A 22,961-nucleotide genomic window follows, 5' to 3' on the forward strand; every position below is an offset into this window, starting at 1 on the left:
ATTCTGGATCCGTGTGTTTAGTATATACTTAGCAGAACACTATACACTGTCACTGTGGACCTGAGTGAATAGTACACACGTATTATAAGACATGCACTGTACTCTGTCACTCTGGATCTGTGTGCACTGTACTCTGTCACTCTAGAACTGTGTGCACTGTACTCTGTCACTCTAGAACTGTGTGCACTGTACTCTGTCACTCTAGAACTGTGTGCACTGTATTCTCACTCTGGATCTGTGTCTTCACACATGGCAGGATTTTTCATTTATCCTTTAGATTTATTCAAGTGAAACTCTCATTCACTCATAACACAGTACTTATGGAGTATGCTGTGGGTTGAAGGACAGCAGACTGCGTGCAGTGCATTACCTATAGAGGCTTAGGCCTGGTTCACACTATTGTGGCTCTGTGAGCCACATTTGCATGGACACGGCAACCTTATAATTTAAATGTGCTGCTGTGTCTGCATTTCATGCAGGAAAAAGGTTCCTACACCATTTTTAGGCCTCATGCCTCAAGCACTTTTACAGCTGCTTTTAGCAGTGTCAACCATTTTTTTTTTTTGCAGCTTAAAAACGCCCCTTTATGTTATTCTATAGCCTCATGCACACACAGTCTTTTAGGAGCTGTAAGTGGCTTAGGCAATTTTAAGCTGTAAAAAAAAAACTAAGAGCCAGTGCGTTCTGGAGCAGCAGCATTAAGCTGTAAAAAAAAAAAAAAAAAAACGCCTGACGCTGCTAAAGGCTGCTTAACGCCGCATACAGCGCTAGGCCACGTCAGACGTTTTTAAGCTGTAGTAGTTGGATTTGAGGATGGAAAATAGAAGAGGGCAGAGACAGGCTGCTAAATGCTAAGGCTGCTAAACATGGCTAAAATGTGCATTAACGCCAAAATGAAACGCTTCTAAAAGCACCCTTTTACAGCTGCTTTTTCCTGGCGTCAGAACTGGCTTTGCAGCTCAGATATGGGAAATCACATGTTGCTCTTGTACCATGTAGTTTTCCGGCGGTTCCCGCACCCGCAAACACGCTGCATTTTTAGATGCGTGGGGGGTGCCATTAAGAATGAATGGTAGCCCCATGCATATTTAAAGAGCAGCGCGTTTTGGCTTGGAGTGGTTTCCCGCAATAGTGTGAACCTAGCCTTGGACTATTTAAGTATGCTCCTTTAAGCCACGCCTAATATTTAGCACAATTTAGCCAATCCCATTTTAACCATGACACGCTTCATGCACCCAATATTTTTTGTGTCCCAGGGTGTCCCTCATTCTTAAGGCTCCATTTACACCTGAGCGTATCGTTTTAAGGCGTTTTTTTGGGCTTTTCCCAGGCGTTTTTTAAGACATCTTTTGCAGGTGTTTGGAGGCAGGCATTGACATCTAACAAAAATGCTTGTAATCTGCCAAAAAAGAAGCTCATGTACTTTTTTGAGCTCCAGGCAACAAAAAAATTTAGATGTGAAAAGGGGCCATTGAAATGAAATGGATTTTGGTTGTTGGGCATTTTGAGACTTCAGAGATGAGCATTTTACAAGCTGAAATATGTTCAGGTGTGAACAGGGCCTTAGTTACAAAGCTCAGAGGTGTGTATCTTGTGTCATGTATATTGTTAGTTAGTAAATAAAAACTGCTACAATGTACTATAAAACGAAGCATGTCATCTGCTGCAGTACATCAGGATAGTTCAAACTACCTAATATAAAAAAATAAAAAATTGTTTAATTCTATCTGAACTATAAAGAGACTTCTGACTCTTCTAAGCATCCTTTGCAGCCACCAAAACATGCCCAAAGATGGACAAAAATAAAAAGGTAAAGAAAATATAGAAAAAGCTAAAAAAAATTTGTACAATGGAAGGTTGATGCTGGCCTCTCTTTCCCTGCTGCCTTAGACACTAGCCCACAGTAATCAGTGATACATCCCTGTCTATGTAATTCTTTAGGGATATTTATAATACCTTCCTATTCTCCATATTGACTGTTCCAGTTTTTTTGTTGCAGACATACCATAGGTGCCAAAGATGTAGCTAAACACAGTTTGCAGCTCCTTATTTTTGGTGAACTCGCTGACAACCTCAGTTACACTGCGAGAAGCGTAGCGGAAAAACGGGGACAACAACTTCACCAGACCAGTTCTGCACAAAAAACGGGCAATTGGCAAAGGCAAGTACTTCAGGACACCCATGTCACTAACACGACGAGAAACTTTCTGCAATGAGAAAACATCATTAATATTCCTTCTGCATTGGCAATTGCGAGGGCATTCTCAGAAATCATACATAGTTACCCACATACGACTAATATTATTCGGCATTGAAAGTAAAATAAATCACAAAATGCAGATTTTTGACCCCACAATTAATGTAAGGAATAAGCTCTTTGGTATTCAAGTAAAGGTGGTACTGGTTTTGTAATCCTATGTCAGACAAACTTTCAGTTGCTATTGTCACACATTTTAGAAACAAGCTGATGTAATTTCATAAAACATACAAGTGGTATAGCCTCTGACAAGTTACACCAACTAATCAGCATTTCCATCAATGCTGACCTTTAGTACAAAACTGCTTTATTTCCCAGAGTGGTCAGGGGGCCAAAAAGGCCCAACGGGAACTTAGGCCTAGTCATGGGGGCAACCAGACTCATTCAAAAGGTAAGAGGAGGCATCAAAGCCAGCAAGATCTTATCCATACTCCTACTGTTTATATGTAATAATAGTATGTTCTATTTCCTAATATAAACTATGGGCATTGAACATTTACTGACATCTGAGATTACCAATATATTTCTTTTTTGTGATTCTTGAAATATACAGTGTAAATTTGGGCACATTATATACATTTGCCCTTGGGCCCCCATTTTATGGGACTTTTCTTAGTATGACCTGTTTTCATTTGGCATCTTATGCATAGAGCGTTTTTTTCATGAACAACAAACCCCACCATAGATTAGTCCATTTTCTATGTCATGGAGCGGCACTCGGTATGTGGAATTTTACTACTGAAATTTATCTAGAAAGTGTTGATAAGTGAATAGCAGGACTTTTCCACACAACCTGTGGGAATATCAGCACAAAGTAATCTAAAGAAGGTGTGGACCTCATTTATCAGCAATCTTTATTATGGTGTGTTTGTATTTCTTCAGAACAGCCAGATTCACATTTGTATTCCCTACAGCAACTTTTATGTAAAAATTAGGACCAGTTCTCATTAAAAAATACTGAGATAAATTAGGACTAAAAGACAGCTCAGATAAACATCTTCCCGTTATGACAGTGCTATGCAATGCCAAAGTGTTGGAAGAGGTAAATGGCACACTGGGTTCTCTCAGATGCAGATTGAGGGGTCCAGGCTACCTCTTTTGAGTGGAGAAAATTGAGATTTCAGTTTTCTCTGGGTTTTGTAACTCCCAAATTTGAGTTCTGGAGTCCAGAGACTCAAAGAGCTTTGGGAGGAAGTCTCTAACCCTGTGTTCATGTCTTAGAAGAGAACAGGAAGTGGAGTGTGCACAGACATTATAATCAAGGACCTAGCAGGGCTACACTTGAGCGATAGGCGGTTCCCCACACAGGGGTCAGGATGTGGGCCAAAGCAGCAGGAAACTGAAAGAAAGAGAGCAAGAGAGTGCAGCAGTACTGTAGGATGGTCTGAGGGGCCAGACAAAAGGCCTAAGCTTGAGGCCTGAGCAGAGGAACTGCAAGGTGAAGAAAGTATGGTTAATAATGATAAAGATATGCTTTTGTGTTTTGAAGTGGTTTGGAAAACACCTGCAAGGGTAATGCTGGAATTACTTTGAACTTTTCCTTTAAAATTAAAGTGTGCCATCAAACAGTAATTCCTGGCTAGTTTAAACTCACTGCAAAGCACTACACTTTGAGCAAAACCCTGCAATATCACACCACCTACAATTCATAGAGTCACCATTCTCAGCATGATGCCCTGTGTGAAGAAAATGTTGATCATCGTATCTTTTAAGAGCTAGGGGCATGAAGCTCTTCATACTTTGAGCTGTTGCACCTGCTCTGTCACCTACAACTTTCACCCAACATAACTAGGCACAAACTGAGTCAAATATATAACCAATGTGAGTGTATGAGGTCAAGGCACATAACCAGGGAAGCTGGAAACGAACTGGATCTTAGGATACTTACTCTGACGAGCTTCAAAAAATTTTCAATGGCTTTTTCCTCTCCTGGAAAAGCTTTCTTCAGCTCATTAGCATAATTCTGCATGCCAGCACGCATATTATAGCGACGGCCATTTGTTACATCCCCAATCAGTACCACGTCAAATGGGTCGTCCATTGGTGACCACTGCAGCTGCCCATCTGTCAGCTGATCCACCAATATCCGAAATGGTGAGCGATCATTGAGCTGACCAATGTAGTGTATTCCTGAGGAATAGAAAACAGTGTCAGACACATGTCAAACTTTTACCTAGACTATCAAAAGTTCTAAAAAAGTACCCATTCTTTACATGGTCACCAAGCATACACAAGAGCTGAAATTTCTGGCTTTTGCCTGAATAGTGGACTGATTCTTCTGTTTTTGTCAGCTCTCTCTTGCTTGAGCAACAGAGGTTTCTGAGCATGCTTAAAGATTTTGGTGACATCACACTTATTCTCCTTTGGCGTATACAGTTTACATAATGATAACACAATAAAATCTTAAATTCTTTAAGCATCCTGCTAAAAATTAGGTAACATAGAACTGAGATCATGATTGCCTAATTCGGGCATTTATAGCAGGACTAAGCAATGGTTCCAGTTTGATGGGTCTTCTGCAGACAGCAGCAGCCACTCTCTGGGGAGAACTAATAAGCCAGTTAGTAAATCAATTACATTTGTTACCATTCCTTTCTTCAGTAGCATCCTTTATCTTCGAAATCCAATTAAATAAATTTGCATGTACAGTCAAGCGAGCATGCAGGTTTATGGCTCCATGTGGCCACTGAAGCAGACAACCCCATCCTCATACTCACCCACATCAAACTCATAGCCTTTCTCATTGAAGGTATGGCAGCAGCCTCCTAGTTTTCCCAGCTGTTCTAGGACCAGCACCCGTTTTCCAGCCCTTGAAAGTAGTGCAGCCACTCCTTGTCCTCCGATTCCACTTCCAATAACAATGGCATCCAGCTTCTCCGGGACTTTTTCAGGAGAGAAAACTGCAATAAAGAAAAAAAAATATGAAATTCCAAAAAATTAGGACATGGGACAGGAATGACAAAGGGCAGGAACAGAAGTGTGCCTTATTCCCTAGTCCGACTCCCCACCACGTCAAAAATGCTAACACTAACAAAAAATAAAAAGCTGGAAGACAAAAGAAAAATACAGAATTTGTACCCCAGCTTCCAACATGCTCACCTAGGTAAGGGTGACTTTTTGAGAACACTGAAGAGAACTAATATCACAAGAATGTCCATGTGCACTTTTACTTTTGTGTGCCAAAGTTTTAAGTTTAAACTTAGAGCAGCTATTTTCAACCAGGATTCCTCGAGAGGTTGCTAGGGGTTTCCTTAAAATATAACTAAAGGCAAAACCTTTTTTTACTTTTGGATAAAGGGGAGCTGGATTAGAACGCCTGTCATTTTTTATTGCTGTCTGTGCCCCCCATTAGGGAGATTCACCCACTCTATTTCTCCTGTTCACCATTTTCATTGAAAATGAAAGTAAAAGAAAATCTCATAGTTTGGGTTGTCCCCAGAAGTAATAAGAGGGGAAATCGTCCAATGGGGACACTAGTTCTGGTGACCTAGGGGTCCCTAGCAGATGCCCTTCTTTTACAGGAATTTCCATTCACTTCCGGTTTGTTTATGGAACAGGAACTGAAGGAAAATCTTCCCAATGGGACAAAGATGGCAAAAGTAAACCTTACAAGGGGTTATAATCCTCCCTTACACTATCCAAAACGAAAGAAAAAGTTTTGCCTATGGTTCTACCTTAAAGCGGAGTACCACCCAAAAGTTAAACTTCCGCTGATGTGCCCCCCCCCCCCTGCCACATTTGGCACCTTTCAGGCGGGAAACGGGTACCTGTTTTTGACAGGTACCCTTCCCCACTTCTGTGAGACAGCGCCGTGGCGCCATGCCTCGGAAGTTCGGCCTCCCTCCTCCTTCCCCCTGCCGCCAGGCCAATTAGAAAGCGCAGCACGCTTCGCAAATGCGCAGAAGGGAACTGGCTGTGAAGCTGAAAGGCTTCTCTGCCAGCTTCCCTTACAATGAATGGCGGCAGCAGCACCGGCAGCCGATCTGAAAATAGGCTGGGGGTCCCGACATTGTGGTCTCCCTGGATAGGTAAGTGTCTAGATCAAGGCTTCCCAAACTTTTTTGGGCCGAGACCCACTTCTGAATACAGTTATTTTTCGGGCCCCACTTGCTTGTAATTGAATGTTGTAAAGCGCTACAGAATTTGTTGGCGCTATATAAATGCAAATAATAATAATAATAATATTGCATATTTTAAAGGGAGGGAGGGGAGTTAAATTAAAAATATCAATTTACTACTTTTCAATTTATTATTGAATACACTTGCCAGATGTTCTAAGTTAGGGGTCAGTAACCTGTGGCATATAAGCAGAGTTGTAAGTAATCAGCACCCTCATAGACAGTATAAGGCAGGCAGAGAACAGAAATCAACCACCCCAGGACAGTGATCAGCAGGCTATATGGCACTCACCCTCCTTCCTCCCCCAGCTGTCCACAGTGAAGGTGGACCCCCTGTTTGCCCTCTCCAGGGCCCAGCACACCTCACCCAGAGTCTCCATGATGAGGAGCTCTATGCTGGTCTTGATGTCCTGGCTCTTCTACTTCAGATCCTCTACTGGGGTCACAGAAGCTGCCATGAACTCCTCAGACCGCCGGGCCACCTGGTCCTCCTATGAAGCCAAGGCTGCCGTCTCTGCCCGCTATAGCTGAGAGAATCCCTCCCCCAATCTAGCCACCACTGCTGCCACCAGCAGGAGCGAGGAGCTGGCTTTGCACCCCATGAACATATCCTACATAACAGCCCACATACGTACTCACTGATGCAAGTATCTTCCTCGCGGGAAATGCAGACCAGCCTCTGTAAACTGCGTGGGCGGGGTCCTGAATCCATCGCGATTTGACTGCTCTGGCTCTCTGTAATTTGCGTGGGCTCGCACAGCACAATTTAAGTGGGCCCGCTCTCAGTGATTTCCTGCTCAGCGTAAACCACTCAAACGCAGCTCGTGACCCACCAGTGGGTCCCGACCCACAGTTTGGAACTCCTGGTCTAGATAGTAAAAGTCAGCAGCTACAGTATTTTTTTCCCCAGCTGCAACACCACTTTAAGATGTGGCTGATTGACTTCCCTTTAGATGGTGTCTGCATAGTTCTGGGTTTAATACCACTTGAAAAACAAGCTGCAGGACACTAATGATCCTTTTAGTTGTCTGTAAGGGTGACATTCTAACGGCAACTGTAAGGGTTGCATTCTTCCTACTGACCACCAATGGCTTTTTTGCCATTGACCCACAATTTTAGTAAGTGTGCCCTGAGGCCAGAAAATTAGGGGTTCCTCTGGGGTAAAAAGGTTGAAAAGGCTGAGATTTGTATCGTGGGAGTCTGATCTAGGGAAGCATAGACATTTCATTTTCTTACAACACTATAATATGTTAGGAACTTTTCTGCACCGTGTTAGTATGCATATGTTATATCTGATAGGCTTCTGTGGTAGATGTAGTATACCAAGCTTCTACTTCTGCATAGTAACCACGGGGCGTTCTCTGGTTGGAAGTGGAGATGGTGAGGTCACGAGCACTCCTATCTACCTAGTCTAATTTAGAGAATGCTCTTCATTGAGAAAAAGGTGTTCTCTGAATGGCAGCCACGCCAAGCTGCAACTGCCTGTGGTTACTATGCAGAAGGGAAGCCACTTGGCACAGCACCCGGATAACTCCGGGAATACTACAACCATTTACAGCTTCCACAGAGGCCAATCACATGTATGCATACTAACATTGTGTCAAGATGGCCCTGTGTAAGTATGCAAAATATATCATCCCTGGAGATCAGCTTTAATAATTTATTCTGCAAAAGTATGTGCTATTCTGTCAGCCACGCTTGTGATTTAAATACCCCTGCCAATCGGCATATCCAGGCTGGTGAGACCATTTACTTCCTTTTACAGTTTTTCAGCATACTGGTGTCACTCGTTTGTTCACTGAGTGATGAATAAGCATCATCATACTGCTGAGGTCCTTCTTGAGCAACATTCCCACCACAAATTGTGTACATAGCCATTCAGTTTCAGTAACAGTATTTACTGGTTTTAGACTGGGTTCACACTAATGCGGGTTTCCCCGCATCCAATTCGCATTAAAGGAGAGTGTTAGCGGCTCTCAATGGAGCCGGTTTACACATCTCCAGGAGGGCCGTTGTCCAAATTGCAGAAGGGTCCTGTGCGTCTTCTGGTCCGTTTCAGGTGCGAATTCAGCAAAAAATTTCGGACCTGATTCGCACCTAAAACAGTAAACAGACACGCACCGGAGCCGCTGTGAACGGCGGCCGCAGCTAGTGTGAACCCAGCCTACATGAATACTCACTAAAATGTAATTTAGGTATGCTTGGAGTTCCACTTGAAGTTTGTGAATGGTTATGCACTATAGTTATGTACTATAGTTATGCAAGTTACATGTTATGGTTATGTATCAGCTGTGTTAAAGGTAATTTGCCTATGAGTGATATAATTAATTACTGAAAGCAAACTTGCAAAACAGGTTATATATAAGACACAATGAACCTCTACCTCTTCATCTGATACTACAATATGGAATAGAAGTCTCACATGAAGAGATGAAAACCTGGTATTTGTGTCTATGAAGGTTGTCTAATGGGAAACAAAGAATACTGGGGAAATATGTGCTGTCTGATAAAGTTTTCCTTAAACAGGATTGCCTGGAAAAAGTTGCAAAGATTCCTGGAGGGGCCTACTAACATTGGGAAAGGTCACTTTTGGAAAATCTAATTATCTATGAACATAGTCAATTATTTGTTTACCAATACATATGGATTGGTTTGCAAGTTTGAGGGCTCAGTTACACCAGCAGCTGTGCCGAACGCATCAAACCATAATTCCTGCAGTACTTATTTTAGTGCACAGCACTGCAACATGGTTGGTGACGTGAACAGGGGCAATAGTCGAATACTTAGTAGATGAAGGTAGGCCTAAATTCTCTTATATTTGTATGTTAACCTCTGTACTTCACTATTGTATGCTCATGAATGGAAGTCCAATGCCAACCATTAGACAATGGGGTCGACTAACTAAGCTTTAAAATATCGCATGCGGTAAATAAAGTTCAATTCCTTCAAAAATAAAAATAAAAAATAAAAAGATATTGTGGTAAACAACAATGAAAAAAAAAAATTGTCATGAGCTATCACAAAAAATTGTGCGGTAATCTGTTAAGTCTAATTTACAAATGAAACAGGAACTAAAAAAAAGGTGCAATATTTAACACCACACTTTTGGTGGTAAAAACCAGTGCGGTACCAGAAAGAGGGGTCTATTCAAACCCTCAGAAAGAGGCATTCCACCCACCGAGAGCCTGATTCAACCCACAGGGGACCCACAGAAAAGGGCCAAATTCCACCCACAGAACACCCACAAGAAGGGGTACTATTCCACCCACAGATAGGGGTGCAATACTACCCTCAGAGAGGGGTCTAATTTCACCAACAGAAAGTTGACACTATTCCACTAACAGTGGACACATAAAAATGTGGCATTATACATCAATAGTACACAAGTATTTTTATTTTTTTAATTAAATCAAAAAAGGCATGATGTGCATTTCAAATTAACTGCTAACATCGGCTGAAATATAACATCAAGAACACATACATTTTTAAACCAGTAAGGCTCCATTCACACCTGGGCGTTTTCAGCTCCAAAAACGCTCAAAAGAAACGCTTCCAAAACGCCCAACAAGTAAAACCCCATTAATTTAAATGGCCCCTGTTCACATCTGAGCGTTTTGCAAAACGCCTGTAGCTGAAAAAAGTACATGAGCTTCTTTTTGGGCTGATTACCAGCGTTTTTGATAGATGTCAATGAAAAACGCCTGAAAGAATCGCGGTAAAATCGCGGTAAAATCGCGGTAAAAAACGCTACGCTCAAGTGTGAATGCAGCCTTAATGTTTATAAAAGTGCAATAGAGTATGTCAATGATGACAATTACTCCAGCTAGTGTGACCTTTTGAAGAGGTCACTGTAATACTTTGCTACAATGTAAAGTATTGAGTTTACAGCTTGTATAACAGTGTAAATTTGCTGTCCCCTCAAAATAACACAACACAGCCATTTATGTACAAACCGCTGGCAATAAAAGTGAGTACATCCCATATTGAAAATGAAAATGTCCAAATTGTCATTTTTTTGCATTTGGCGCCGAGTACCCGGAAGTGATGTCATGACAACACCTCCGGGTTCTTACATGGAGACCCGATCAGAGCCGAATGCGGCTTTGATCGGGTCTTCAGCGGCCGTGCAGGTAGGTTGCCTGGGTCTACCGGTGGGATGGGAGACCCGGGCTAGCCGCGGAAGGCGGCGGGAAGGGGGGGGGGGGTCGGGGTGTCCCCTCCCGCTCCTTGTAATGACAGCCGAGCGGCTTCTCAGCCACATTGGTTGTCATTACAAGAAAGCCGACGGTCAGCTATGGACGCCAGTACCAGGGTGATGTCTCCAGCTGTGCTTTCAGTTCATCTCCCAGGAAGTGGCAGAGACACTGCATTTCTGGCATTACCAACAGGTATTTTCTGTATATGCTAAAATGTAGAGCCTGAAAATGAAAGTGAAGGGCTAATTCACATGGATGCAGAGAGCCATACATCATGAAAAGGGAGCTTATCACTGCGCCCAGGAGAGAAAGGTGTTTGCATACGGTTATCTGTACAAATAAATAACATGCTGCGCTGTACGATCTGAACCACACATGTGAGCGTATGTGTTCAGCGGCCATGGATGTAAATGGTCTGCATACAGGAGCACTCATCCATCCCTACACTCAGGTGTGCAATTACTAGATTTGTACAGACCATTGTATGCAAACATCTGTTACTCCCACACAATGTTTGCTTTCTTTTTTTATTTTTTCACAGTGTTCGGTTCTCTGCACCTGTGTGAATGGGCCTTAAGGCAGCCATCACATCTAAGAACAAGTACGAGGTAAAATATTACATTTTCTTGGGCTGAGTTATGTGACCATCTTTTAACCACTTGCGGACCACCCGTCCGCAATATACTGCGCATGGGCGGCCTGCACAGGCAAAGCGACGTACTTGTACATTGCTGCCCGCTTCTGAGTTAAGGGTGCGCGCATGCGCGTCCCCCTGCCGACATCCGCTGTGATTGTACACAGCAGGTGTCTGTTAGCAGCAAGTCCCAGTTAATGATAAAAAGCCAGGACCTGCTAGTGGCTGTCCGCAATCACAGCCCAGAGACCTGTGATAATCTCTCTGTTTCTTATCTCTACAAAGCAGCGATAAGAAACAAGGAGATCTGTAGTAAAAAGCAGCACACATTATACACGTTTAGGCTTCATGCACACTAACGAAAAACACGCTGGAAAAAACTCTAGTAATAGCTTTTTAGGAGTGTTTTTAGAGCGTTTGATTAAAGTTATTTCAGTAAAAGAAAAAAAAAAGCCAATGTAGCAGGATTTCCATGCATTGGGCCTGATGTGGGTCTGCCATTGTTACCAGTAACACTTCCAACACATTTAACTTGAAAACCCAAGTGTGAGAGCTGAGACAAAGACCATTCCGGCATCTTTGGTTTGTTTTGTTTATTTTGTGATGGGGATGGGAGAAGAAAATGAGTGGGATACTCAATTAGGTTTAACTGAGACACTTAGTAGAAAAATGCCTCTTAGCGCTGTCTTGACGCCAGCTGAATGCCAACCAACGCTTCCTGGCGCTTAAAAATACTGTTTTGCTGAAATGTGCTGAAACTTCGACTTTAACTCCTTGGTTAACTCAGAAGATCCAGGACTGTAGTAACTCTTGACTCTTGCACTCTGTCTTGCTCAAAAGTCCTGTGAATGGCTCCCTCCAGCCCTTCACTGACTGAGGTAGCTCCTTGTAACTGCTTGTGCTGCTGCAACCCTTAACACTGTACACTTGACTCTTCAGGGCCCAACCGCTGGTGCCCCCTCTACACTTTCAGGGTCCTCTCCCTAGGCACCCCCTCTGACACTAGCTGGATCCCGGATCCCTGGGACCTTCACTGGAGTGGTCTACTCTACACTAGGTAGACCCTCAGGGGCAATTCACAGTACTCACGAACTTGGAATGCTTTCCTGGAACTGAACCCCTCTTTCTCCGCTGGTCCTCGGCACACCGGATCCTATCTGCAGCTCAGCTCTCTCTCTGGATTCTCAGGCAGCCAACCGAGACACCCGATCCTTCTGACAGGAGGAGAGACAGCTGTACCCTCCCTCCTGGGACTCTGCTTCCCACCAAAGATGCTGCATCATGCGTTCCCCTCAGAATTATACCCACTCCCAGAATCCTGTGCGGCAGAGTCTGCCTTTCTGGGGTAGATACAGGCCTGAATGTGCCATTGATTGGGTTTCCTCCACTGCCCAATGAGAACCCTTCTCATGGAATCAGTGGGGAGACTCCCCAGCCTCAATAGCAACACCTGGGAGACATGAAAGCCCAGCTGAAAATCATGGCCCTGCTGTTAGGCAGCCAAGGCCCACTATACTTTGCCTAGCACCTACCAGGTAGGGTGCTACACTAAAAAAAACACTATTAGTAGCTGTCTGATGTGTTGACATGTAAGTAAGGGCCCTTTCACACGGGCGCTCCGTATGTCCGCAAATCATCCTATTTTTTTGCGGATGATTTACGGACATAATGTAAGTCTATGGCATTGCGGATGTTAGCGGAATACCATCCGCTGACATCCGATTTTCTTCCTTTCAGTTCTGTTCCGTTTTTTGGAATGGAACAGAACCCTATTTTTTCATCCGTTCAAAAAACGGAAAGGAAGCAAAATCGGATGTCAGCGGTGACATCCGCAATGCCATAGACTTACATTATGTCCGCATATCATCCGCAAACGGATGGGATGATATGCGGACATACAGAGCGGATGACACAAGTGTCATCCGCTCCGTGAAAAAAAATAAAAAAAGTCCCGCAGCGGAGAATAAATCCGGAGCGGCCGTCTGAAATAAAGCCTAACTGTCAATGAGTTCAGGTGTTGTCTGTAATCTGTATGCGGAGCCTAACTTGTTAAGTGTCCAAGATGTAAACACCTATCAATGTGTCTGTAGTCTATATGCAAAAATCCAACTGCCAAGTGTCAAGGATATATGAATGAGGTGTGTTAGTATGACTCGTTAATGTCATTGCAAGAGCCCACATTCCATTTTAGAATGGGCACTAGCTGAAATATACCATGAACTTTAATATTTCATTAAAGCACATTGATACACTCTTTCAACGGTGAAGCTCAAAAAACACTAATAGCCTGAAGTAGTGTGCATGGACACATAGGATAACACGATTTAGCTTCTGGGAGCAGAAAAAACGCTAACAGCTTCTAGGGGCTTAACCACTTCCCGCCCACCATATACCAGAATGACGGCCAATCACAGCTGGTCACATCAGAACCAGGAAATGCCATTTATCGGCTTTCCTCAGTTCGCGCTAACAAGGAGAGAGCCGATCGGTGGCTCTCCTGACGGGGGGGGGGGGGGGTCTGCGCTGATAATCAGTGCATTGATTATCAGTGCAGACCCATCAGGGATGCCACCCAGGGATGCCCACTAGAGCCCACCAGGGATGCCCACTAGAATCCACCAGGGATGCAAACCAGTGCTCAAAGATGCCAATCAGTACCTATTAGGGGGATGCCAATCAGTGCCTGTCAGTTCTTCCTCATCAGTGCTGCTTATTAGTGCCACCCATTAGTGCCCACCAGTGCTGCCTATCAGTGCCCATCAGTGGTGCATATAAGTGCTGCCTATCAGTGTCCATCAGTTTTGCATATTAGTGCCTCATCATCAGTGCCTGCCAGTGCAGGAGAAAACGTATTTATTTACAACATTTTATAACCTAAACAAGGAAAAAATGTATTTATTTTTCTTTCAAAATTTTTCAACTTTTTTTATTTGTTTAGCAAAAAAGAAAAACCCCATGGTGATCAAATACCACCAAAAGAAAGCTCTATTTGTGGGGGAAAAAAGAACGTCAATTTCTTTTAGGTACAGTGTTGCACGACCGCGCAATTGTCCATTAAAATAACGCAGTGCCGAATAGCAAAATAGGGCCTGGTCTTTGAGCAGCCAAATCCTCCGGGGCTAAAGTGGTTGTAAAGGCTGAAGGTTTTTTTACCTTTATGAATTCTATGCATGAAGGTAAAAAACCTTCAGTGTACAGCTCCACCCTCAGCCCCTCCTAGAACTTACCCAAGCCAAATCTCTATCCTGCGATTTGCACGAGACCCAAGGCTTTCCCTGGTCACCATTGGCTCCCGCTGCCATCAATCACAGTGAGTGAGGTGGGATCAGAAGGACAGGGTTGAGCCACGCTCTCTGTGTCTTATGGATGCAGGGAGCCGGCTCAGGAACGAGCATGCACGAGTGCCTCCACAGCAAGCAGCTTGCTTTAGGGACACTCGCCAAGGGGGAGGGGCCCAGAGAGATGGAGGGGGACCTGAGAAGAGGAGGATCGGGGCTGCTCTGTGCAAAACCAAAGCAGGTAAGTATGACAGGTTATTTTATTTAAATACATTTTATTAAAATATTTTTTTTTCCTTTACAGTCACTTTAACCCTTTTATCATCCTAAATGTAAACTCCCAGGCAGTGTCATTAGAACAGTGACAGTGTATATTATTATCACTGATCACTGTATTAGTGTCATTGGTGATGTCAGTGGCACTTAGTCAGTTTACCCCCAGCGTCAGTTAGTTTTAGATTGCCCGCCACACTAACGCAGTCCCATTAGAGGTCGCAGATCACCATTAGTAGTATATAAAAAAATCCAGCATATATACACCATAGATTGTAGGGGCTATACGTTTCACATAAACCAATCAATATACACATATTGGGATTTGTTTTTCAAAAGACATGTAGCAGAATACATTTTGGCCAAAATTTATGAAGACATTTTTTTTTTTTATTGAATATGTTTCATAGCAGAAAATAAAAAATATTGATTTTTTTTTTTTTTTTGCTTTTTTTTTCAAAATTTCAAGTCTTTTCTCATTTGTAGATTTTTTATTTCTCCATTTGCATATTGCAAAAAAAAAAAAAAAAAAAAAAAAACCCAGTGGTGATCAAATACTACCAAATGAAGGCTCTATTTGTGTAAAAAAAAATTATATAAATTTCGTTTGGGTTCAGTGTTGCATGACCGCACAATTACCAGTAAAGTAGCGCAGTGCTAAATTGCAAGAAATGGCCTGTTCATGAAGAGGGGGGGGGTAATACCTTCCTGAGCTGAAGTGGTTAAAGAGGGTCAGTAAATGTCTCTATTTACCATACAGAATTCTGAAGGACAAAACAGAGAAAAAAAATAAATCTGCCCTGTGAAACAATCATAATATATACCTTTTTACTTTAAATAAAACATTTTAGATAAAAAATATTTTGCCCCGACTGCAAAAGAAGAATGTGGTGAAGGTTCACCACTTTCTTGGTTCGCTGTCCTTGTGTCCCCTATTGTCACATGGTTGGGACAAGTGCCAAACTATCCTGTACACCAACCCTCATAGAAAAGCATCAACTGTAACAAATGTAACAATTGGTGTACAGTAATATTAACCAAAATCACAAATCATAATACAGGAAGAGTCATTCATTTACAGCTGATCCTGACCACAACCAATAGGGACTATCTGGGTTATAGCACTAAAACCAGTACAATTGATGTTAAAGGTCTGCTCAACAATACATTACAAAGATAAAATGATTCATTTAAGGTACACGATCACCCTGCTTTGTTGTCCTTACCATTCTTAATCACCTTTCTCTTCGCAGCTTTATCAAACACCACTGGTCCTGGGGGTCTCCTGGTGTCCTTAGCCAAGGGATTGGGTCCTCGGTTCCCCAGCCAAGACTTGAGGATGATAAGGATGACAGCAATGGCAAAGATCACATAGAGCCACATGTCTGCTGAATGACTGCTGTGTGCAGCTGAGATCTGACTTTTGTACACACACAGAATGGGCTGGACTTCCTCCTGCTAGGACTCCGCCTGTGCCTGACAGCAATACAGAACACAGAGCTCAGGGGGCAGAGAACACATTAACTGCTTGATGACAGGTTTCTCAGCTGACATTAGATGCTGCAAATGAGGCAGATGTCAAGGCAGTAGTAGAATATTGTATTGTGTAATCATCTATTAATGCAGAAAGTGTGGAATTTACACCTGGCCATATACAAACCATACACACATAGAGTTTCAGCACCATCCAGCCCGAGAAACGTCAAATTTTCCATCAGCTTTTGTCGAAGGTGCCAAATAGTGTCCGCATTCAATCAGATGTAGAAAGTGTTTAGGTATTCTGACAACTGCGTCCATCTGCGCTGTTTATTGTGGATTAGGTAATTAAGTACAGTAAAACCTTGGATTGCAAGCATAATTCCTTTCGGAAACATGCTTGTAATCCAAAGCACACTTGCAGTGCATCTGGAAAGTATTCACAGTACTTCACTTTTTCCACATTTTGTTATGTTACAGCCTTATTTAAAAATTGAATAAATTCATTATTTTCTTCAAATTCTACAAAAGTGGGTACTGCTGGTGTGTACTATTGGTGGGTACTACTGGCTGGTACTACTGACGGTTACTGCTGGTGGGTACTGCTGACGGGTACTGCTGGTTTGTACTGCTGGCTGGTACTGCTGGTGGGTACTGTTGGCGGGTACTGCTGGCTGGTACTGCTGGTGGTTACTACTGGCTGGTACCGCTGGCTTGTATTGCTGGCGGGTACTGCTGGTGGGTACTGCTGGCTGGTACTGCTGGCTTGTATTGCTGGCGGGTACTGCTGGCTGGTACTGCTGGTGGGTACTACTGGCTGTTACTGCTGGTGGGTACTGCTGGCTTGTTTTGCTGGCAATTACTGCTGGTGGGTACTGCTGGCTGGTTCTGCTGGCTTGTATTGCTGGCGGGTACTGCTGGCTGGTTCCTGACAGGAGCAGTGCTGGAGAAAGCATGCGTCTGCAGTAGAGAGCAAAGCCGCTGCTTCCTGTATCGCTCATGCGCCCGGTTACAGGCAGAGTACATTTAATATCACTCCGCCTGTGACAGGACCTGGCACTATACATAAAGTATTGGCTCCGCTTCCTCTAGTGCTGGCTCAGTTCCTTCAGTTCCCTCATACTGATGCTCAGGGATGGCGGGTTGGTAACCCACAATCTGGGCTTACCAACCTGCCATCTCAGAGCAGAAGGTGGCTCCGGGATTCTGTTGGGGGGGCCCCAGGGTGCCGCTGCTAATGGGAACAACATTCCTGCTGTGGGAAAAAGTACAGGAACGCCGTTCCCATGCGTTTCTGAAGGACTTGAGCCCTGATTAGATCAGAGTGGACCGTCACGTGCCTTTTACTAAAGAATGACTTCTGTCTGGCTACTCTACCATACAGGTCTGATTGGTTGAGTGCTGCAGAGATAGTTGTTCTTCTTGAAGGTTCTCCTCTCTCCACAGAGAAATGCTGGAGCTCTGTCAGAGTGACCATTGGGTTCTTGGTCACCTACCTGACTAAGGCCCTTCTCCTCCAACTGCTCAGTTTGGCCGGCGGCCCGCTCTAGGAAGAGTCCTGGTGGTTCCAAACTTTATCCATTTATGAATGATGGAGGCCACTGTGCTCATTGAGACCTTCAATGCTGCAGAAATGTTTCTGTATCCTTCCCCAAATCTATGCCTCGATACAATCCTGTCTCAAAGGTTTACAGACAATTCCCTGGAAATCATGGCTTGGTTTGTGCTCTGACATGCACTGTTAACTGTGGGTCTTTATATAGACAGGTGTGTGCCTTTTCAAATCATATCCAATTAACTGAATTTACCACAGGTGGACTCCAATCAAGTTCTAGAAACATCTCAAGGATAATTATTGGAAACAGGATGCACCTGAGCTCAATTTTAAGTTTCATGGCAAAGGCTGTGAATACTTATGTACATGTGATTTTTTATTTTTAATACATTTGCAAAGATTTCAAACAAACTTCTTTCACGTTGTCATAATGGGGTATTGTTTGTAGATTTTGAGGAAAATAATACATTTTATCTATTATTGGAAAAAGCATTTAACAATAACATGTCCATCCACAAATGGAAGCCTCCAAAAGGGGATTAGAAGCAAAATCCATCAGGATCTACAGAGTATAAAAGAGAAGAGAGGCACCTCTAAGTGTAGCAATATGGTTACATTTAACCACTTAACGACCGCCCGCCGCAGTTTTACTGCGGCAGGCAGCCGCTCCTGGGCAAAGCGACGTAGTACTACGTTGCTTGCTCAGGAGACTATCAGGGCAAGCGCGCACCGCCACGGCGCGCTCCCGCCCCCGCCCCCGCTGGTCAACCGGGGAACCAGCGCGTGTGACCGGCGGCTCTGATGGCCACTGGCCACTTGCGATCTCCCGCAGCTGAGGGAGAAAGACAGACGGCTGATGTAAACACAGCCATCTGTCATTCTCCCTGAAGTGATCACAGAGGCTATGTGATCCTGCTATATAGGATCGCATGTCTCTGTGATTATTTCACAAGCCACGCCCCCTGACAGTTAGAATCATGCCCCTAGGGACACATTTAACCACTTGATCACCAGTACAGTTAACCCCTTCCCTGCCGGTGTCATTTTTACAGTAACAGTGCACATTTTTAGCACTGATTACTGTAGTAATGTCACTGGTACCCCCAAAAGTGTCAAAAATGTCAGTTAGGGGTCCGATCTGTCCACCTCAATGTCGCAGTCCGCAAAAAAATCGCAGATCACCGCCATTACTAGTAAAAAAAAACAATAAAAATTATATAAATCTTTCCCGTAGTTAGTAAACACAATAACTTTTGCGCAAACCAATCAAAATACGCTTATTGTGATTTTTTTTTACCGAAAATATGTAGCAGAAAACAAATTGGCCTAAAATGTTAAAAAATTTTGATTTTTAAATTTTTTTTGAGAATTTCATATAAAAAAATTTGAAAAATATTGTTATTTTTTCAATATTTGTCGCATTTTTTTGTTTATAGCGCAAAAAATAAAAATCGCACAGGTGATCAAATACCACCAAAAGAAAGCTCTGTTTGTGGGAAAAAAGGACGTAAATTTCTTTTGGGTAAAGCATCATACGACCGCACAATTGTCCGTTAAAATCACGCAGTGCTGAATCGCAAAATAGGGCCTGTTCTTCGAGCAGCCAAATCCTCCCGTCTGAAAGTGGTTAATGAAAGTTCAACATTTAGCAAATCACATAGTTGATGATTAAAAGAGACACATCTAAACATGCAGGCATCCGGGGTAAAGCTGTCCACTTAGACCATTCTCCTCACCGCCGTCAGTCTGAAATCGTGACTGGGAAGACTACCCTGCAGTAGAGCAATCTGAAAGCGAGGCTTGAAGCACTCGTAGAGCTCAATGTGGAAGGGATGACTTAGATGGCGGTGCGGGGGATGGTCTATGAGGACAGCTTTACCCCAGATGCCAGCATACTTAGATGTGCCTGTTTTTATCATCAATGATGTGAGTTGCTAAATGTTGTACCTTCATTAAATGTAACCATATTGCTACAATTAGAGGCACCTCTCTTCTCTTTTTTACTCAGTTGTGACATGACACTCCTTGTATATTAAGACATCACTTGTTTATCAAGCCAAAATTTATAAAAAAAAGTTTTGCTTATCTTGCAAAATGCTCTCAAAGCAAGTTACTCTCAATCCAAGGTTTTACTGTAATTTCTTTCGTTCAGCCCCATGGGGCTGAATGAGAGAAATTTTACTGTGAATGGTTAGCTTATGTGATATCCTTTACTTTGTTTTAAAAGGGTTTTCATGGGAGGTAAGAATTGTGCTTGGTTTCTTATCTTTGATCCTAATAACATTTCTAAATGGATCCCTATCTCTGCAACCAAAAGCTGGCCATACACATATACAGTATCTCATTTTATTCAATGTTTTCATGTGACAACACTGAAGAAATGACACTTTGCTACAATGTAAAGTAGTGAGTGCACAGCTTGTATAACAGTGTAAATTTGCTGTCCCCTCAAAATAACTCAACACACAGTCATTAGTGTCTAAACCGTTGGCAACAAAAGTGAGTACACCCCTAGGATAAAATGTCCAAATTGGGCCCAAAGTGTCAATATTTTGTGTGGCCACCATTATTTTCCAGCACTGCCTTAACCCTCTTGGGCATGGAGTTCACCAGAGCTTCACAGGTTGCAACTGGAGTCCCCTTCCACTCCTCCATGATGAGATCACAGAGCTGGTGGATGTTAGAGACCTTGCGCTCCTCCACCTACCATTTGAGGATACCCCACAGATACTCAATAGAGTTTAGGTCTGGAGACATGCTTGGCCAGTGCATCACCTTTACCCTCAGCTTCTTTAGCAAGGCAGTGGTTGTCTTGGAGGTGTGTTTGGAGTCATTATGTTGAAATACTGCCCTGCGGACCAGTCTCCGAAGGGAGGGGATCATACTCTGCTTCAGTATGTCACAGTACATGTTGGCATTCATGGTTCCCTCAATGAACTGTAGCTCCTCAGTGTCTGGCAGCACTTATGCAGCCCAAGACCATGACACTCCTACCACCATGCTTGACTGAAGGCAAGACACACTTGTCTTTGTACTCCTCACCTGGTTGCCGCCACACACCCTTGACACCGTCTGAACCAAATACGTTTATCTTGGTCTCATCAGACCACAAGACATGGTTTCAGTAATCCATGTCCTTAGTCTGCTTGTCTTCAGCAAACTGTTTACGGGCTTTCTTGTGCATCACCTTTAGAAGAGGCTTCCTTCTGGGGCTTTCTTGTGCATCACCTTTAGAAGAGGCTTCCTTCTGGGACGACAGCCATGCAGACCAATTTGATTCAGTGTGCGGCGTATGGTCTGAGCACTGACAGGCTGACCCCCCACCCCTTCAACCTCTGCAGCAATGCTGGCAGCCTTCATACAATCAGGTCCATAAATATTGGGACATCAACACAATTCTAATCTTTTTGGCTCTATACACCACCACAATGGATTTGAAATGAAACAAACAAGATGTGCTTTAACTGCAGACGTTCAGCTTTAATTTGAGGGTATTTACATCCAAATCAGGTGAAAGGTGTAGGAATTACAACAGTTTGTATATGTACCTCCCACTTTTTAAGGGACCAAAAGTAATGGGACAATTGGCTGCTCAGCTGTTCCATGGCCAGGTTTGTGTTATTCCCTCATTATCCAATTAAAAAGGAGCAGATAAAAGGTCCAGAGTTCATTTCAAGTGTGCTATTTGCATTTGGAATCTGTTGCTGTCAACTCTCAATATGAGATCCAAAAAGCTGTCACTATCAGTGAAGCAAGCCATTATTAGGCTGAAAAAACAAAACAAACCTATCAGAGAGATAGCAAAAACAATAGGTGTGGCCAAATCAACTGAAAGAAAGAACGCACCAGTGAGCTCAGCAACAGCAAAAGACCCAGAAGATCATGGAAAACAACTGTGGTGGATGACCGAAGAATTCTTTCCCTGATGAAGAAAACACCCTTCACAACAGTTGACCAGATCAAGAAAACTCTCCAGGAGGTAGGTGTATGTGTGTCAAAGTCAACAATCAAGAGAAGACTTCACCAGAGTGAATACAGAGGGTTCACTACAAGATGTAAACCATTGGTGAGCCTCAAAAACAGGAAGGCCAGATTAGAGTTTGCCAAACAACTTCTAAAAAAGCCTTCACAGTTCTGGAACAACATCCTATGGACAAATGAGACCAAGATCAACTTGTACCAGAGTGATGGGAAGAGAAGAGTATGGAGAATGAACTGCTCATGATCCAAAACATACCACCTCATCAGTGAAGCATGGTGGTGGCAGTGTCATGGCGTGGGCATGTATGGCTGCCAATGGAACTGGTTCTCTTGTATTTATTGATGATGTGACTGCTGACAAAAGCAGCAGGATTAATTGTTAAGTGTTTCAGGCAATATTATCTGCTCATATTCAGCCAAATGCTTCAGAATCCATTGGACGGCGCTTCAGAGTGCCGATAAACAATGACCCAAAGCATACTGCAAAAGCAACCAAAGAGTTTTTTAATGGAAAGAAGTGGAATGTTATGCAATGGCCAAGTCAATCACCTGACCTGAATCCGATTGAGCATGCATTTCACTTGCTGAAGAAAAAACTGAAGGGAAAATGCCCCAAGAACAAGCAGGAACTGAAGACAGTTGCAGTAGAGGCCTGGCAGAGCATCACCAGGGATGAAACCCAGCGTCTGGTGATGTCTATGTGTTCCAGACTTCAGGCTGTAATTGACTGCAAAGGATTTGCAACCAAGTAATAAAAAGTGAAAGTTTCATTTATGATTGTTAATCTGTCCCACTACTTTTGGTCCCTTAAAAAGTGGGAGGCACATATACAAACTGTTGTAATTCCTACACCGTTCACCTGATTTGGATGTAAATACCCTCAAATTAAAGCTAAAAGTCTGCAGTTAAAGCGCATCTTGTTTGTTTCATTTCAAATCCATTGTAGTGGTGTATAGAGCCAAAAAGATTAGAATTGTGTCCATGTCCCAATATTTATGGACCTGACTGTATGTCTATTTCTCAAAGATAACCTCTGAATATGACGCTGAGCGTGTGCACTCAACCTCTTTGGTCGACCATGGCGAGGCCTGTTCAGATTGGAACCTGTCTTGTTAAACCGCTGTATGGTCTTGACCATCATGCTGCAGCTCAGTTTCAGGGCCTTGGCAATCTTCTTATAGCCTAGGCCATTT

The 22,961-nt window shown here is 43.2% G+C and overlaps 2 protein-coding genes across 2 annotated transcripts in view; both read right to left on the bottom strand.

The window, feature by feature from the left end:
* The window catches only part of LOC309553711 (all-trans-retinol 13,14-reductase-like), a 58,772-nt gene extending 42,583 nt beyond the window's left edge, over positions 1–16,189 (bottom strand). The window contains exons 1-4 of the mRNA XM_082255088.1: positions 15,983–16,189; positions 4,975–5,157; positions 4,146–4,387; positions 2,006–2,207 (exon numbers count right to left, since the gene is read on the bottom strand). Of these exons, the coding sequence (XP_082111214.1) occupies positions 2,006–2,207; positions 4,146–4,387; positions 4,975–5,157; positions 15,983–16,139 (784 nt within the window). The 5' untranslated portion in view covers positions 16,140–16,189. The remainder of the gene's footprint in view (positions 1–2,005; positions 2,208–4,145; positions 4,388–4,974; positions 5,158–15,982) is intronic.
* Positions 1–22,961, bottom strand: part of LOC309553714 (all-trans-retinol 13,14-reductase-like) — a 338,403-nt gene that overhangs the window by 43,057 nt on the left and 272,385 nt on the right. The gene's annotated exons all lie outside the window — the stretch shown is intronic.

Source organism: Pelophylax lessonae (genome assembly GCF_965119305.1).
Source record: "Pelophylax lessonae genome assembly, chromosome: 4".
NCBI lineage: Eukaryota > Metazoa > Chordata > Amphibia > Anura > Ranidae > Pelophylax > Pelophylax lessonae.